The sequence below is a fragment of the Aulostomus chinensis genome, chromosome 20, assembly GCF_037954235.1.
Source record: "Aulostomus chinensis isolate RoL2024-O1b breed Wild chromosome 20, RoL_Achi_v1.0, whole genome shotgun sequence".
Classification (NCBI taxonomy): Eukaryota; Metazoa; Chordata; class Actinopteri; order Syngnathiformes; family Aulostomidae; genus Aulostomus; species Aulostomus chinensis.
The window spans coordinates 18,902,459-18,919,266 of record NC_141339.1 but is presented as its reverse complement, the minus strand read 5'-3'; the positions used below and the strand labels follow the sequence as shown (position 1 = coordinate 18,919,266).

The 16,808-nt window shown below is 42.3% G+C and overlaps 2 protein-coding genes across 11 annotated transcripts; both read right to left on the bottom strand.

Annotated features, from left to right (window-relative positions):
• Positions 1–8: 8 nt before the first annotated feature.
• Positions 9–5,345, bottom strand: fkbp6 (FKBP prolyl isomerase 6). 10 transcript variants are annotated; one of them, XM_086189581.1, is made up of 9 exons: positions 5,122–5,345; positions 4,117–4,238; positions 3,936–4,027; positions 3,634–3,836; positions 3,197–3,316; positions 2,857–3,078; positions 1,908–2,017; positions 1,725–1,822; positions 9–160 (listed from the first exon to the last, which is right to left on the bottom strand). In XM_086189581.1, exons 1-9 carry the CDS (start codon positions 5,194–5,196, stop codon positions 150–152), a joined length of 1,053 nt encoding a protein of 350 aa, XP_086045707.1. In that variant the 5' UTR covers positions 5,197–5,345; the 3' UTR covers positions 9–149. The 10 variants fall into 10 exon arrangements, 9 of the variants coding, with proteins under 9 accessions (XP_086045707.1, XP_086045710.1, XP_086045708.1 ...); XR_015110602.1 differs by lacking the exon at positions 9–160 and adding an exon at positions 184–1,095 and having other exon boundaries at positions 1,908–2,091; positions 2,881–3,078; XM_086189580.1 differs by lacking the exon at positions 9–160 and adding an exon at positions 186–1,095.
• A 565-nt stretch (positions 5,346–5,910) lies between these two features.
• tmem244 (transmembrane protein 244) lies at positions 5,911–13,226 on the bottom strand. Its single transcript, XM_086189366.1, has 6 exons — positions 13,062–13,226; positions 11,324–11,409; positions 11,164–11,240; positions 9,609–9,734; positions 7,237–7,281; positions 5,911–6,992 (listed from the first exon to the last, which is right to left on the bottom strand). Exons 1-6 carry the CDS (start codon positions 13,152–13,154, stop codon positions 6,895–6,897), a joined length of 525 nt encoding a protein of 174 aa, XP_086045492.1. The 5' UTR covers positions 13,155–13,226; the 3' UTR covers positions 5,911–6,894.
• Between the last annotated feature and the right edge of the window lie 3,582 nt (positions 13,227–16,808).

Sequence of the window (16,808 nt, the reverse complement as noted above, 5' to 3'; positions counted from 1 at the left end):
CCTGACAAATTTAACAGCCAAATACTTGAAAAATAGCTTGAAAATGACATTATAAAATGAAATGGTAACATTTGCACCCAATTCAGTTGACAAGGCTTGTTGATGTGCTCCCCCCAGTGTTCTTCATTGGTACAGCAACCGGGAATGACTTATGTCTCCACTAGTTGACCCACCAAAATACACACACACACACGCTCAGACCACATTTAAGTATCACATTGAGTTCTCTGGGGACATGCCAGTCATCTGTTGCCGGGAAGAAAATCCTCTTGCTAGTTTGATCGATGTTTCTCTAGCAGCTTTACGCTGGGACTCCGATGAAAAACTATTCTATTACTATTCTAGTAGCACAACCTTACACCATGTAAACTGTGAGTACAACAGGATGCATGTCCAAACAGCCGAGGTTCCTGGATGAAGTGGCCATATCAAGTCCAAAGGGTTCAAATATTCAATGACTGATAAAAAGTTTGACATGTCCAATATGTCATCAAAATCACTGCAAAATTTCTGTCCAAAACACTGATTTATTTTGCACCAACCTGACATGGAAAAATACTGCAGTCATTCAGATACAATCGTATTTTCCTCAGTCAATGTTAGGAAAAACAGCAAACTCAGCATGACAATAATTCAAAATCATGTCAACTTGATGAATATATCAACAGGAGAAGATCTGTCAGAGAGTAAAAGTTTTATTCGTATTATTATCACGTCAAACGTGCTCCAGCACAGCGTTATGAGGGACACGAAACGAGAACAGGAAACCTCTCTTCCTTCCATAATATTTAATATTAGCGAGATGAAGTCGAGAGGCGAAGCTTCGAACACAAAACGAACTCTTGCGCCAAAACTGTAATAAAAAAAAGAAAAAAGTTGAGAAACATTTAGGATGACAAGAATTTTAAGGAAATTGTGTTTTCATATTAAAGTAAAGTAAAACGTAAAGTAGCGCATCCCTGCAATATTATTCCCATAAACAAAAATACAATGTTTCACACAGGAATTTTAAGGAATAAAGTAAAAAGGAAAAAAAAAAAAAAAAGGGGGGGGGGGGGCTTCTACATGTTGAATTTCATGCTTTTGTGCTGCCACCTGAAACACAGAAGTCATCCATTAGCGGACCGGACAGTGAAACCTGAGCACATCCTCGTTTCATCCGGTTCAGATCAGCACACACGGACATGAAAACTTCAATATAAAAACCTGGGCTGCTGAATGCATCTGGTTGCCTGGCCTCAGTAACCTTGTCGTATATCACACCATTCCTAGTCATCTTGAAAGAGTTGTTCTGCCCCTACTTTTTACATTTTTTTTGTTTTGCTTTGTTAATATGCCAACTGTAATATTCTTGGACGTTTTTACTGATGTGTTGCTTATTTTTTTCTGTTCATTTTTATTCGCCTGAGGGATTTTCCAGTGTTTTTTTTGGGGGGGGGGGGAGAAATCAAGTTCATCTGATGCAAACATTTGAAAAATTAATGAATTAACTTATGTTGGATTGGGAAAAACAGCTACCAAAAATGATGCAATGCAAATTGGAAAAACACACGTCTAAATTCTAGGTAGAGCAGCACCACTAGATGAGGTCTCCCGTGTTCCAAATCAGAGACTTGTGGGAAGCAGCAAGCATGACGGTTGTGCCCTTCACCTCACGAGCACTGCGCTAAATTGAGGAGTCAAGACAAGTGGATTACAGCCGGATAATGAACCGGATCTCTTACCTTTCCCCCCACGTTTTTCCATCTCGCCTGAGCCATTAAAGTCTTTGAACATCTTGGAGTATATTTCTTTTTGTTTGTCCAAGCTGTCTTTGTAGCTTCTGGAAAACACACACATCTTCAGATTAGCTTCTGGCCAATCTGTGGACGAATTCTGCGTCGGTTTTAGAGGAAAGTTCGTTTTACATGGCCACTTTCATCAGGAGGCCGTTGATGTCGCTGTCAAAGGGCCTCTTGGCCTGGGCACTGATGAGGCAGCCCTGAGCCCTCTCGTACTCCTGCAGCTGCAGATACGCCTGACGGGGACAACAGCAGTCTGAGCGACGCACTGATAAGCTTCAGCTACAGTTTGAGGACGTGAAAACAGAACCTGGGGAATAAAGCGATGTTAACCATTTCTCTCATGGTGCAATTGGGGATCATCGATCAAAATTCCCCAGGGAATACAGCATTGAAATAAATCCATAGCTGCTCTGGTGCCAATTAAAGCTAAAATATGACTATGTGGTAATATGACATCTTCAACTAACAGGACGGTGCGGGAGGAATGAGTTAGCATTGCAGTCAGTTGACTCGTGTCAATGGGATATTTTAATGGGTTTTTGGTTAAATGCCTGAAATGAGGTTCACACCAGCACAAGATATACTCTCATGTTGTTTTATGAAGTAAATGAAGTTGGTAAATACTGTGCTGGTGCAGTTTGTAGATTTTAATGTCTTAAGAACGGCGAATGTGGCTTAGTTTATTCACGGAGACGAAAGGTGTGTGCTTGTATTTGTGCTTCTAACAATCGCGTGATGAAGAAGTGCCCATTTGAAATAATCCACAGTAAAAAATACATTTGCCTTATCGTTGAGTGAACCCCTGTTGATTCTAACTTCAGGGTTCAACAATACGTCCCTGCTCCATCACTGTTGTCATGTTGTGGATCAAGACTATGAATATAAGTTTGAACCACTTTAACTGATCTAACAAGGAGAGCAAACGTTAGAATTTGCAGCTCCTCAGACACCGACTGCTATGGCCTCTGTGTTCACTCATCGGTTACATTTTCAACCACCTCTGCAGCTTTTTATTCTTTTTAAAGCAGTGCTTCAGAACCCTGAATATTATCTGATCCTTGGAAATACAAACCAACCAAGAGGAGCCCAGTCTGACCTGCCCACTGCGGAACAGAGCCTTTGTGTTGGCACAGTCCATCTCCAAGGCTTTGTTGCTGTATTTCAGAGCTTTTCGTGGGCTCTCCAGACGGAGCTCGGTGAGGGACAGATTCAGATAGAGAGGCAGCAGGGCACGTTTGATCGTCTCCCTCTCCGCATCACACTCGGTCTCCCTGTTCCCCAGCAGTGCCAAGGCCTGTTGTCCAAGCAGATTCCCATTAGGAAACAGACTTTCATCCTTTGGTCTATTCAAAAGCAGGCTTTGATTCGAGCAGAACTGGGAACTTCCACTGCAAGCATGGAAACAGTTGCACCTGTTTATAGCGGTCTTTGGCGTGGTGATAACGGCTCTGTTTGAAGCATCGGTTGCCAAAACAGCGCAGTGTTGAGACGACCTCAGTAAGTGTGGACAAAGGGTAAGTATTCTGCTCCTCCTACAAAAAAAACCCCAAATAGACCAAAACACTCATAAAGCCTCCTGGCTCGTTTTTGACCATCAACAGATTTTATATGATAATCATTATCATCAATTTGATTTGTCATATCAGAAAATGAAGGGCTATTCATGTTGTGTTGCACACACAAGCATGAGTGTACATTATAATAAGATGTGTGTTGTTTCTTAAACCAAAAATCTTTGGTTAAAACTAAAAGGGTATTCTAGTACCAAGCCTTTAGCAGGATCTGTACTGTTGTACATTGTAAATTACATGTCCTGCTGGTTTTTCTCAGACTTATAGCGCCCCCCTACCACACTCAGCGTGATGAAGTCATCCACTTGTCCCGAGTCCAGGAAATCGAGGATGTGGACCTCATACAGAACCACGGCAGCAGCAGGGATGAGTGGAGGACAACCCATGTCCCCATAGGCATACTGAGGTTGGAAGAGGAACCGAGAGAACTCTCCCTTCTTCATGGTCAAGAGGCCCAGCTCCAGTCCAGCCAGTGTCACGTCTGATTAACAGTTTGTTTCAAACACACAGCAAGTTCTCGTGTTAGAGAAAAAAATGTTAGATAAAACAAAAGCAGGACCCTGCACGGGGAAGGTCTGACCTCTCCCTAACTTCATCATCCGAGGATACTTGATGTGAGTGGTGGTCTCAAAGGGCTGATCAGAATATTCCAGGAAACCAGAGTAATGAACTACGCAAGAGGGGGGAAAAAAAAAGAATAAAGTTTTGATTTAACTACAGTGGTTGGCAAATAATAAAGGGTTTTAAGAGGAAACCTTCCTTTACTCAAGACTGAAGCATTCTCAGGCACGGGGGGGCCTTGTCCAGCCTGGACCACCTCCTTCAGGATCCCTCCATCTCCCAAGATGTCATCCATCTGCTGGCGTAGCTGTTCAAACGCATTCTACCACAGCAAGAAAGACCTTTAATACTCTTTTATATACTGTTTTCGTAAGATCGCTCACAAGCATCATCCAGCATTTGTTTCCTGTGTCATTCTTGACAGATGTACGCTGTGAAAATGTTGTATAGTTCAATGTGTCAGTTAATCTCTGAGGTGAAGGCTGGCCCTCCTCCCAGCATCTTTGTTGTCAACCCTCGACCCGTCAAACCTACAGCTCGAAGTCCTGCCAGCTGAAATTGATACTTGCTGACTTAGAAGACCGTTAAGCTGCTTTAATCTGCCGTCCTGCCAGACACTTGTCAGCTGCTGACCCTCACAAACTTGTCACCATGGTGTTGATGTGTCTGGTCTGCCCGCCTTCAAACCGAGCTTTACTTTAATAAGCAGAGAGAGCAATTCTCATTTAATAGATTAAGCAAAAGTAGAAGTGAATTGACATTCATTTACTGAGCGGCACAAACTTAGTTTAGGCGAACATACAGAGTTCAGCCAGTTCATCTGTAATTATTTTCACTTGATGTGTAATATCACCTCCACTTTTAAGAAAAAAAGACTACACAATCCATGATAAAACTGATCATGGTATATTAATTAAGCTAATATCAATGAGAAATTATGTGTTTTGATGCAGCGTTACACGTTAAGCACAATTTTTTCTCTTAGCTGATCCAGCCATAGTAATAATACTTCAAGATTAAAAAAAAAAATTCTCCACAAAAACATTTCCAGTACTAGTTTTGTTTTTGTTTTTTTTAGCTCACATTGTACCCCTAGCATTAGCCTTCCGCTAGTCGCATCTATCATTATCATTATGCTAGTTAGCGTCCATCCTCGACCTTCAGCTGCTAGCGAACTGAGTTAGCCCCGCCAGGGACGAACTCACCGGAGCGCCGGACCTCAGCCGCTGCTCGGAGTCAGTTAGCCACTGGGCCGAGGATATTAATCCGTTTCCTGACATTTTCTTGATGGTTAAGCGGCGGTTCCTCAAGAAAACTTTTAGAATCCAAACGGGAAATTTCCACCTCAAAGAAGAGCGACCTTCGCGCTTTGTTTCAACACGCGGGGATGATGACCGACTCAAATGAGTCACGTGACGTCGAGTTCAAATGAAGGCCCAACAAAAACCCGGTTATTTCACTTTTCATGGGACAATAGATGCGACCGCCAGATTGCACTCTTGATAAATAATGGTTGTGCCAGACTGTTTAAATATTTAAAATATTTAGAAATACTGACTTAACTTTGAAAATAAAGAAAAAAATTACTACAATTCGTTTAAAATTCTATCGTTACAGTATGTCAACAGCTACTCACTGTGGAGAAAATGGACGCTATTTTTCAAGGGGGGGGGGGTGTCACTGCATACATTTCCTCCAGTTTAAATTATCTTTATATGACCTACTAAGATACATTTTAGATTAAATATAATAAACTGCTTGAAACAGTAAACATACACACTTTTTATGCAACGATTCTGCCTCAAAGTCTCCTTTTCACATCTCATTGCCAATAATGTCTGCTTATGCTATAAAGTCTTTGTACATGTCTTTTAAGAATAAGTGTTTTTTTGTAATCTAAGATTAAACTTAAGTTATTGGTCTGTTTCAGTCACGGAAGAAACACAGTGACACACATGCAAGAATACACTGACAAAACAATCACTTTGCATTGCAAGTATTTAATGTAAATACAATTCTAACTCATATTTACAAAATCATGACATATTTGTGGTGTAGATGGATTTTCTCACTGCACCCAAATCTAATTGATCTTGCTGAAATTGATCTTGAAAATGTATTTCCTTCACTGTGTTGCTGCGCTATGGACTCTACAGAAGTATTTGACACGTTCAAAAATGAAAATTATCTGAAAAGCTCATCTCTTGCTACATTTAGCTCACAGTGTGCAGTTTGTTCAGAAACAATACAAAACAATAACTGTACAGAATGTTAAAAAATGAAGTTTGGGTGATTTATACAAGGAGGGATCATACTAGTTACTGTTTAACACGGTTAACTAGTTGACTGTAAGGGCACGTTTCCACTGGCTCACTTCGGCTCGGGTCGGTTTGGCCCCGTCTCCACTGGTACTAACCGTTACCATTTTGGTCCCTGCTCCATTGGGGTTCCAAGCGAGCCGAGCGGGGACTAAAATGTGACGTAAACACATAGTGGGGCGCTGATTGGGTAACTTACCCGCTTACGTCGTCTACTTCGTATCATCTTGGCCTCGGAGGAATACTGGTCGATCGCTTGGCTAAGTCCTTTATGCTTTTCTTGGGTGTTCTGTTTCGCCGCTTGAAGCCTTGCCTGTCTGTTGTCCCTTACTTTTAGTTTAAGCAAAAACCACAGACCGAGCAACAGGCATCACGCTGCCTCCATGTCGTCCGTTGTGGTTGTCGTGTCGCACACAAATTACGCCTGAGAACTCCCGGCCGTTGAGTCCACCCATGGTGACGTGGTACCCAGTGCTAGTGGAAACGCACCTGTACTGAGCCGTACCGACCCGACCCGACCCCACCTGACCCGAGCTGAGCCAGTGGAAACACGCCCTAAGTCTTGTGGTTGCTTTACAAAAATGAATGTCGTATTGTACCAGAGTTAACAAGAAACTAGCAGTGAGTCAGATTTGCCGACAAGTCTGTCAAAAGTCTTCATCAGAAGTTCTGTAGCTCTGCCGGATAGACAAAGTTGTTCCTGAAGAGTTTATAGGCCAACATCTGTCCTCCAAATATCATCATCACCAGGCCTGAGCCTACAGAGAGAGAAAAAGAGAGGGATTACATGAATAAGAGAAAGAGCTCAATCAAAGAAGGGTTCGAAAACCACCAGCAGAGGGGGATTATAACTAGTCTGGCAACAGGAAAAGGTGAGATTCTTTCCAGATGAGGAGAGATGTGGAGACAAATAGAAAGACGAGTGGTCCGGAAACAGTATGGGAGACAGATGAAGATACACACGGGCAGAAAGATGGAGGTGAAGATACCACAAAGTCTTACCAAGTGCTATCCACCAGTGCTCAGCTGAAGGAAAATCTGACATCACTGCAGAAATAACAGGAAACTGTGATTAAAAAAGTATATTTCTAAAAGAAAACACACACACACACACACACACACACACACACACCACCTGCTCACTCCACAAACTCTTACAATCCCGATAATCACGAGAGATAAGATAAAGAGAAGGAATGCAAGTTTACAATGTCTGGGCTTTCTTAAAATGGTTGTTTTTTTTTTAAAGTGTGTTCATGAGCAAGTGGGAAAGTTCCAACCTCCGAGGTCAGAGAACACACCGAACGTTTGTTGAACTCACAATCTCACACTAGGGAAGTGTTTGTGAGTGCTCTGAGGAGAAGGTTGACATCACCTGACCTGGCAGTGTTTGTGGCGACAGATGAGTAAGTTCCTCACTTCGAGCCTAAACAAGTTTCGTTACGGACGGCTGCATGGACGATGTATTTGGAAAGCCAACCAAAAAGTTAGCTTCCCGTGGATTCCCTACATCAAAGTCCGATGAGATTTTTATGTAGATTTTAAGACTACTGCCAAAAAACTCTGCAGCAAACAAAAGTTTATGATACTTTTGTTTAGCAAGATAACTACTATGATTTACTGAAACACATATTATGACATACGAAGTGTAAATGCAGTCTTTAGGTGTAAAGCTAACACTATGCTACAAACAAACTACACAGCGAACTGATTTGTTCAGCGTGACCACAATTAGCTTAGCGCCTGGTGTGATGATGTCGCTACCAACCTCTGCCGTCTCATTTAGCCACTTGTTTACAGCCACATAAACACTTTCAAGACGCATACGCAAAATGTTGAAATATATTTAAACAAGCGTGAACCACATATTTCATATCAGGCACTCCACTGAAAACCCATCAACTTTAGAGTCAGGGGAAGCAAATGTTATGCTAATTTGTTTTTTTTTTAGGACTTTCTGGGGAGCTAGCAGAAGGTTAGCATTCTGGCTAGTTTAATGACGTTTCCATTCTTCGGTCAATACAGGAATACTGACAGATATCATTGGCCTCTTGAAATGTATTTCCTTTGTATTAATGGACAATGACGTCAAACTAATGATGAATGATGATAAACTAAGATGGTGAATACGGTGAACATTTAAAGCATCAGCCCAACAGGATTTAGCACAAAGCAGTTTGATCAAGTAATTGGTAGAGATGTATATAAGACCCTTGAATTAAAAAAACAAAACAAAACCAAAAGCATCCCAATATTGTGTGTGTGTGTGTTTGTGTGTGCCGGTACATCTCTGAACTACAACGTCTGCTTCCAGTTACATAACCAGACTTCCAATCCTATTAGCTCTTCCGTTCCATTGATCCACTTTGTGTTTGTGCTTATGCTTATTAGGGCCTGAGCCGGGAGGTCCTCCGGGGCGAAGACCCCATTATGTTTGCTCGGCACACTCGCCACTTCAAAAGTTAACTTGAGCCCCTAAACACGCTCTAAAAACTCACCAAATTTGGTACACACATCGAGTGCAGCTACAAATTCCATAATTAAACAAAAAAAGCAGCGCTCTACTCAATAGCGCCACCTAGATACAAAAAAAAAAACACGCCACAGCCTGTAGGAATGTCCTACAGACATGGGACCAACACCGTTTTATTCGTCTCATAAAGACGGACAAATCATACACGGACACCCCTGACCTAACTCCAACAGGACGTCCACAATTTGGACACAAATGTCCAATTTTGGAAAATTTTGCGCCCCGAACAAACGCTGTCCCTTCCTAAGGCGTTCATGGTATTGCTTCTAAAACTTCATACATGACTCTTCAAACTCTGCTGATTAAAAGTTGTTAAAAGTTTTTATAGAGGGTAAACGGTTTGGGTTTTATAAGACCTCAAAGTGGGGGAGACACTTTTTACACTTTTTCACCTTACAATGGAAACCAATGGGGCACCTGTCTGCTCTCATGGAACATACTCTCAAACACTCGCTTCTCACATGTAAACTAAAACTCCCACAGCTTCAAAATACACACCACTGTATTCCTGACAAGAATCCCTACAAAAATATGCCCTTATGTTCCACTTTTGCCCGACATGTGCAGAGCTATTTGATTTTGACACACTACAAATGTCAACACCCTCCTCTGCTCTCCACTCTGACACAGACAGCAGAGAGCAGTGGGGGAGGGGTTCTTAAAGGGCCGGCTCTCAGCTCTGCTCTCTCTCTCTGCATCAGACTCAGGCTTCTATCTCCTAAACTACAAGGCCCAGGGATTTGCCAATAACGCCGTTGGATTCGGGCCGGCGTTTGGCACCTGGTCGCGGCCGCGCACAGGCTCAGGCCCTTCCAATGCTGCTTGCAGCTTTAATTGTTACCTGCAACAGTCATGGCCACATGCAGCAGAGTGACCGTAATGGCGTAATCCCAAACCCACTCCTCCACAATCCAGGCGAATACCAGCCCTCCCAGAACATAGGTCACTTCTGTGGAAATTACACCGACTGCAGAGACACAGAGGAAAACAATACAAGACAATTCTTCTTAGCTTGGATGTCATTTTCTTCATTTAAAAATTTTTTTTTTCAAAGTTCTTTGCATTTATTAGACAGTAGACAAAAGAAAAACAACAGGAAGTAAAGGTAAAGAGAAGCTATAGCTTGAATTTTGTCAACTCATTCAACATAAAACTATACTACATATCACAATACCATTCTCATATTGATTTTATCAATGAATATTATTTGGTAGGTTACTGGGGTACTACTAAATTTACAGCGCTACAGATTTCTCCACAGCAGACATCTTGACTTACAAGAAAGAGCACATTTTACTGATGATATTCACAAAAAATGTGCTCCTCTTGCCAAAATGTCTTGGCAAGAGAGGCACACGTTAACAATCACGATGGCTGCACCGAGCCAAGAAGCACAATATACTAGAAGAGGCCGAGAACCGGCGCTCCTAAATGGAATGCAGCCGTGTGCTGCTATGAGAGCTAAACATTTCCTCTGTGAAAAATGTCCAGCTGAAAATAGAGGTTTTTGAGTGAGAGAGGGGAATATATCAGAGGGTTGACACGATAGAAATTTACAAATCCCGCCAACACATCATCTACCTACTTGTCCTGATTGCTCAGGTGACAGCCACACTTGCCTGACGTCTGAGAAACTTCAGCAGCAGGCAGCCGAACAAGTCCCGACTGTTTATGAATTCACTTTAATTAAGACTGTGTACCCCAAATCCTACCATTCATTCATCCATCCATCCATTTTCTTCCGCTTATTCCTGTTAAGGGTCGCGGGGGTGGAGGGGTGGAGCCTATCCATGCGGCTACAGGTGAGAGGCGGGGTTCACCCTGGACAGGTCGCCAGTCCATCACAGGGCCAACACATAGAGACAGACAACCATTCACACTCACAGTCACACCTACGGTCAATTTAGAGTATCAATCAGCCTCGTCCCCTCTTGATGTCTTTGGACTGTGGGAGGAAGCTGGAGTACCAGAGAGAACCCACGCAGGAACAGGGAGAACATGCAGACTCACACAGAAAGATCCCGTGCTCCAGCTGGGACTCGAACCCGGAACCTTCTTGCTGAGAGGCGACAGCGCTGACCACTGCACCACCGTGCCGCTGAAAACCCTACTTAATCAAGAAAATCCCTAAATACCATTCCCGATGTACCAAGAATCCCATCTTTATAGTCTTCCTGTCATATTACAACAGTCAGACGCTTATTTTTGGTGGAGCACTATTCATGCGTTCAACAGTAAAAACTTTACGAGTTTGGTTCCGTATTGTTGGTATCAAATAGTCGAGGCTGCTGCTCAGCAAAACTACATAAAAGGGACAGGACATTTGGCAGTAAAAGCCAAATAAAAATTAATCTACATTTTACACTCAGGTGCATGCAACCGTCGCTGCTACTCACCCAGGTATTTGGGGTTCTGCCATGATGGTGGTGTTGTGTAGTCAAACGGTGCTAACAAGCTGTTGATCTCATGAACCCTGCAGAAACAAATCATACACGTCAGCTACTGTGAATAAAACCTGTTCAGGAGCTAAACTCAAAAGCACGTCTGCCTCTGTACCTGAGCATGCCGATGCAGAGGCTGACCACCATGTAGTAGAGAGAGTAGAAGCAGACCATGCACATCAGCAGGTTCTGTAGCACCACCTGAAAACACATCAAGGGTTTGCACATGAAACTGCGTATTTGATAATAAACCAGCTGATTTTAAAAGAAGAAGACTTCCTGTAGTAGAAAGGTTGTTTTTCCTGAATGAAAGAGAGAAATTTAAAAAAAAAATACTGCCACAAATACTGTTACTAAAGCTAAAGAATGCATTTCCATGATCCCGTATCCTAACTGTCACAGGCTAATGCTGTCACAATCATTGAGCTCTTCTACATTACAGTCAAGATGAACACAGCTTCATCATTTCCATCATTTGAATCAATGACTGGATGCCATTCTTTGCCCTCTCGCAATTTGAATATGTTCCAAAAACAAAATAACCAGCTAAATATGGGCTGTCATGTCAGTGGCTTTAATCTTAATAACGAATGCTTCTCACATGAGTGGAGTTAAAGATGCACACATCACACACCGGGGCGTGCAGCGGCCCTCGTGCTGTTAATGTGGACGGGGAATCACGCGTGCAAATACCACGTCCTGTTGTGACATTAAATCAACAGTGTTTTTCAGTGCCCCTATCAGTAACAATGTAAATAAAGGTTTTAGTACACTAAAGGCCTCAGACTGATGCAGTAAATCCATCACCGCTAATTCCTGTTGAGCAAAATCTCTTTAAAGAAGTGAAACGAGTTCTTTGCGAGCATTTTTGCCTGCTAACGATCCCCAAAGCTCCTCCCACCCAAGGTCTCCAGGGCGACCTCCTCAAAGCTTCCTCGCAGAACAATTATAAAAACTATACATTAGCTTGTGACATTTGCTCAGACCCCGAACTACTTCAATAAATAACGTGGGCAGTGTTCCACTGTGCCAGGGCGTTTCACTGGTACACATTAATGGAATGGAATCCTCGTAAGTTCTATTTGTTACACCTGTGCTTTTCCTTCCATTTGGCAGCAAAAATGGGCAAAAATGGGCAACTGATTACATTTGAAACCTTCTGGAGTTTTTACTTGAAGTTACGTCAATGAATCATGAAAGAAACTTTGTTTTGTGTAATTTAATCAATTAACTCAGCAATCAGGAAATTTAAGAATATGAGTCCGCAGTGAAGTTGGAACGAGCAAACTGTAATATTGTCTGTGAATATGAATGATAATGTTTTTTTCCAAAACACATTTTCTTGGAATGAACTACTGGGAAGAACGTATTTCAGCCCTGCTCAGACACCCACGAGTCTAGGGGTGTGTCTGAAAGCAGATGCGCAGCTGAGCTAATGCTAATACCCTTGGACACAGTTAAACACCTAAGCTAACTCCCCGATTTGTTTTCCACCTCCTGACTAGACAGGTTTAAGAAAAAAAAAACCAACATATGTATATTTTAAGTTCTGATTGAGAATCTAAATTCAATGATAAACACTTGCAGGTTTTATTAGGCGTTGCCGTGACATCATAGGGAACCAAAAATCCTCTAAGGAGAATGATATCCTATATCTTTTCCTTCAAATCTGCACATAATTGTAGTAGAACCTTAGTTGTAAAGTCAAGTGCCTTCAATATAATCAGTAAAGTTGCATTTACTGAAATATTAAGTACAGTTAGCCTTTGGTTGAGTCCTTCTGCAGAGCTCGGACCCTCCGTCATCTTCCCCCTCTGTTCTACGGTTTTCCACAGCACCCAGGCTGTCCTTACCCAGGTATCATTGGGTGTAGTCTTGAGAGACAAGGGTCCATGGCGTTTGATGAGGGTGAATCCACAACAACGACAGCAGTAGTCCAACAACATGAATGGCTGCTGGTCTAAAAGAGAGAATGCTCGCGAGCTACACGAGTTAATGTGTGTGTGTGTGTGTGTGTGTGTGTGTGTGTGTGTGTGTGTGTGACAGAGCAAGTTGGGTGGGGAAGAGGGTTGGATTAGGTGAAATGGGATTACTACTAAGAAGCCTGAGTAAATCCCAAAAGGGATAAAGGTGTATATAGTACTGTGCACTTTTACATAGAGCACAAAAAATGAGGGAAGTTTTTATGTTATAATTCATAAAATTAAAAGTTTTCAAATTTCTGTCGACAACCCTTTCATAGCATAACACATTCAAAAAGACAAGGGAAACTTTCGAGGGGTGGGACTTACAACTCTCCGATAGGAGCCAAATCTTAAGGAGTTGTTCGTTTCCGGGAGTTGTTCAAAGGAAGGATATCTAGGACTTGACGTGTTAAAGCTTGCTTACAGGTTTGAGCTGTTTGAGTAGGTTTAGCTCAGAGCTTGACTTCTTCCTGCACTGCAACTTTTCAGCAGAACGTGTCTTCATTTGCGTTTGATCGTCAAAAGCAGTCAGACTGAGCCTCCCAAACAAAAGAGCCACCGCAATTTCACAGCTGTGTGCACTTGACAAGCTCTGGTGCTCTTGTAGACAACTCTTCTACTGATCATGCAAGGGATGTGGATTGTGACACAAGAAGTGAAATCCAGGACAAACTAGAGACAACGGCTTTCCCCAAGCAGGAGCCAGTTTGCCAAAATTTGTCCCATAGAGCCATTAAAAAGATCCGGATTGTTCATGAATGTTACATCACTCAATCATTGCAAAACAAATATTAATTATGCTCACATGTTTGCATTTATGATTGTTTTGTGTGTGTGTGTCTCAATCTGGAAGTTCAACGTGAGAAACCTTTCAATTCCTGATATGAACAGCAGGTGGCAGCAGAGCCTTTCAGGCACAGAGAGAAGTTCTATCAATCATGAGCCAGAATGAGATGCCACATGCACGGAACTGGAAGCAGCAGATAAGACACAGTCCATTCATATGGCAGATATCTGATTACGGTGTCATAAATAATTTGTTCTGTTAGACTTGTGATTGAAACTAGGACAGAGGGAGAGGGAGAACACGAGGAGGAGAATGAGATCCGCCAGTCTGTTGTCGTCTGATTATAGAGGTTGTGATGCAGGGAAACGCAGATGATGAAAGTTCCCCTCCTCCCTCCAGAAATAGCGACAGAAACTCTTTATTCAAGTGTTCGGCGTCACAACCTGCGTATGTCTGAGTGCGTGGTGAAGCAAATGCACGTGCTCCTTTGTAAGTGAGTGAGTGGGGCTGACTTGGCTGCCACGGTAACCTGCATCAGTGTAACCATAGCGATGAAGAGAAAGGGGATGGGGGTGGGAGGGGGCATGCAGAGCAAGGTAGGCTGCCATCTCTATGTGTGTGTATGCGTGTTCAGGTACATTAATATTTTATGACTCTGACGCTCACTAAACCCACCAATTACTTGCTCATACTCCATTTATACCTCTGGAGGTTCCTGGTAATGACTCAAACAGAAGACTGCAGCTACATTTTTTTTTTAATGTTTCAATAAAATAAAATGTTACCTCTTCACTGCAGATACTAAATGTTACAATTTGTTGTTGTACTCTAAGTGGCAGCACAATGACTCAGGACGCCTCACAATCAGGACGGTGAAATAAATGTGTATAAACCGCATTATCGGCAGACGCCGCAAATAGTGAAATAACAGCACCAGTGACACCTTTAAAGGAGAAAGTCACATTGTGCTTATTTTCCATTCGTCCTCGGTTCAGACAAGAAGAGGCCCTCCTCTGTGCGTTCATTAGGGAGTTCAGACTCACAGGAAAAGCTTTACTGCTTGTTAGCTTAGCACAATGAATGTTCGTAGATGGATGTATTCGCATACCTCAGTCAAAAAACATTAAATACACATTTTTCTCATCTTTATCAGAATTAATACAAGTAGGTTTTTGTGTAAAATACACTATGAAAAAAGCTAGCAATTTTAGAAGAAGATACAAAGTCGGAACTACTTCTGTGACAAACCGCTTGGCGTAGTGATTTGAGGCAGCACCTCAGTGTTTGCTGATGGCTCGAAGAGCGACCGCTGCGGCTGATTTTTTTTTAAGAGAGGATGAGGACAGTTACATCTGGACAAACTGATGACTTTTGTTGGACGTACGCCAACTTCCTATCAACTAAACATTCATTATGCTAAGCTAACTAGCGGTCAGCCAGTCTCTGTAGGCCTCAGCTCCCTAAAAGGAGACAGGGGTATCAATCTTCTTGTCTGGCTCTGGGGAAAATAGCTGATTTAGCGTATTTCAGAAACGTTTACAGGCTCGCATGCTCCAACTCTAAACCTCAAACAAGCATTTAATCATAGTGAGGTTTTTCCAAGTTCTAACATTTTGATGTCCCTGTTAGCAGTTCCAGAGCCGATAAGATGAATATGAAAAATGGGGACATCTCAACTGTGCGCTCTTGTATCTCAAGAGTGTTTATACCGCAAGTGAGATAAAAAACAAAACCCAACTGTTTTGTATTCACAGGAAAAGAACAATGACTACACTTTCTTCACCGGCATCTGCTTTAAAATCCTTTGAAAATCAATTAAAGCTGAGGGGAGGAAGTCACACTGATGGGAACACTTGACCCACATGGCAACATGTAGTCGGAGCAGCGAGGTTGTAATTACCATTCTTCATGCGCGCGCACGTGTGTGTGTGTGTGTGTGCGCGCAGATGTCGACGTCACATCAGTGCTCACTCACAGTATGATGCATCATAGTTGGTTGAAGACAGTGACAAAAATAGGCCGTGACAGGATGAAAGACGCGGGATGACAGACCGAACAGAAGCGAGCGAAATGCTGTCTTCACTCAACTGATCAGTCGCCTGATGGAATATTGTTTAGATGTTCTCAGGCACAATGCAAAATAATGTCTAGTTCAAGCTCCCAAACAGTGAGCGTCTGCTTTTTTACATCAGGTTTGAACTCCTAGTCTTATCAAACGTGATAATATAGGATTTAGTCCCCGTTGTACAATGACTTTTTAAAAATTTTTTTTAAAAGAATTATCAGCAGACGTTCACACTGAGTTGTAATGAACAAATGACATCAAACACAGCTGGACTTTGTTTCAGGGTTTTTTCAGGGTGCCTGTATTCTTCCCTGCTTTCAGTTGTGAGATTTGTTTCCATGTGGAATAAACCCCCCCCCCCCCCCCCCCCCCGATGTGGTTCACAGGTGCAAATCAAACCTCGGAATGTGTACTGAACGGCTCTTTTTTGTGGTTCGACTCTGGTTTTACTCAGAAAGCGAGATGAATTATCTCTGTCTTATAGAAGAATTATCTCTGTATTATAATTTTCAGGAAATCAATTCTTTGTTCTAAAGCATGAATTACCGATGGAAGCGCAGCACACTTGACTACGTAGTCTGACGCTACTGTTTTAGATCAACTACAAAGTTTTGTCCGAAATCTCTGCAAATAATGCGTCGATTTTGATGAAGCTGGTTTCATATTTTACATTTCCTGAGATACTGAGTCCATATTTTAGATGACCGAAGGGGTTAGAGGTCTTTTTGACATAATAAATGTAAAGGATAAGATTATTTAGGTCCAAAAATATACAAAAATGAAA

What these genes read in the sequence shown, in the direction of transcription:
- fkbp6 (XM_086189576.1), bottom strand. Translation starts at nt 5,196, where the DNA reads ATGTCAGGAAACGGATTAATATCCTCGGCCCAGTGGCTAACTGACTCC. An exon ending in GGCTGAGGTCCGGCGCTCCG is followed by an intron (nt 4,239 to 5,121) that starts GTGAGTTCGTCC and finishes TTGCTGTGGTAG; the next exon opens with AATGCGTTTGAACAGCTACG. An exon ending in CTCCTGATGAAAGTGGCCAT is followed by an intron (nt 1,823 to 1,907) that starts GTAAAACGAACT and finishes TGTGTTTTCCAG; the next exon opens with AAGCTACAAAGACAGCTTGG.
- tmem244 (XM_086189366.1), bottom strand. Translation starts at nt 13,154, where the DNA reads ATGTTGTTGGACTACTGCTGTCGTTGTTGTGGATTCACCCTCATCAAA. An exon ending in CTACACCCAATGATACCTGG is followed by an intron (nt 11,410 to 13,061) that starts GTAAGGACAGCC and finishes ATGTGTTTTCAG; the next exon opens with GTGGTGCTACAGAACCTGCT. An exon ending in CTCTGCATCGGCATGCTCAG is followed by an intron (nt 11,241 to 11,323) that starts GTACAGAGGCAG and finishes TTGTTTCTGCAG; the next exon opens with GGTTCATGAGATCAACAGCT.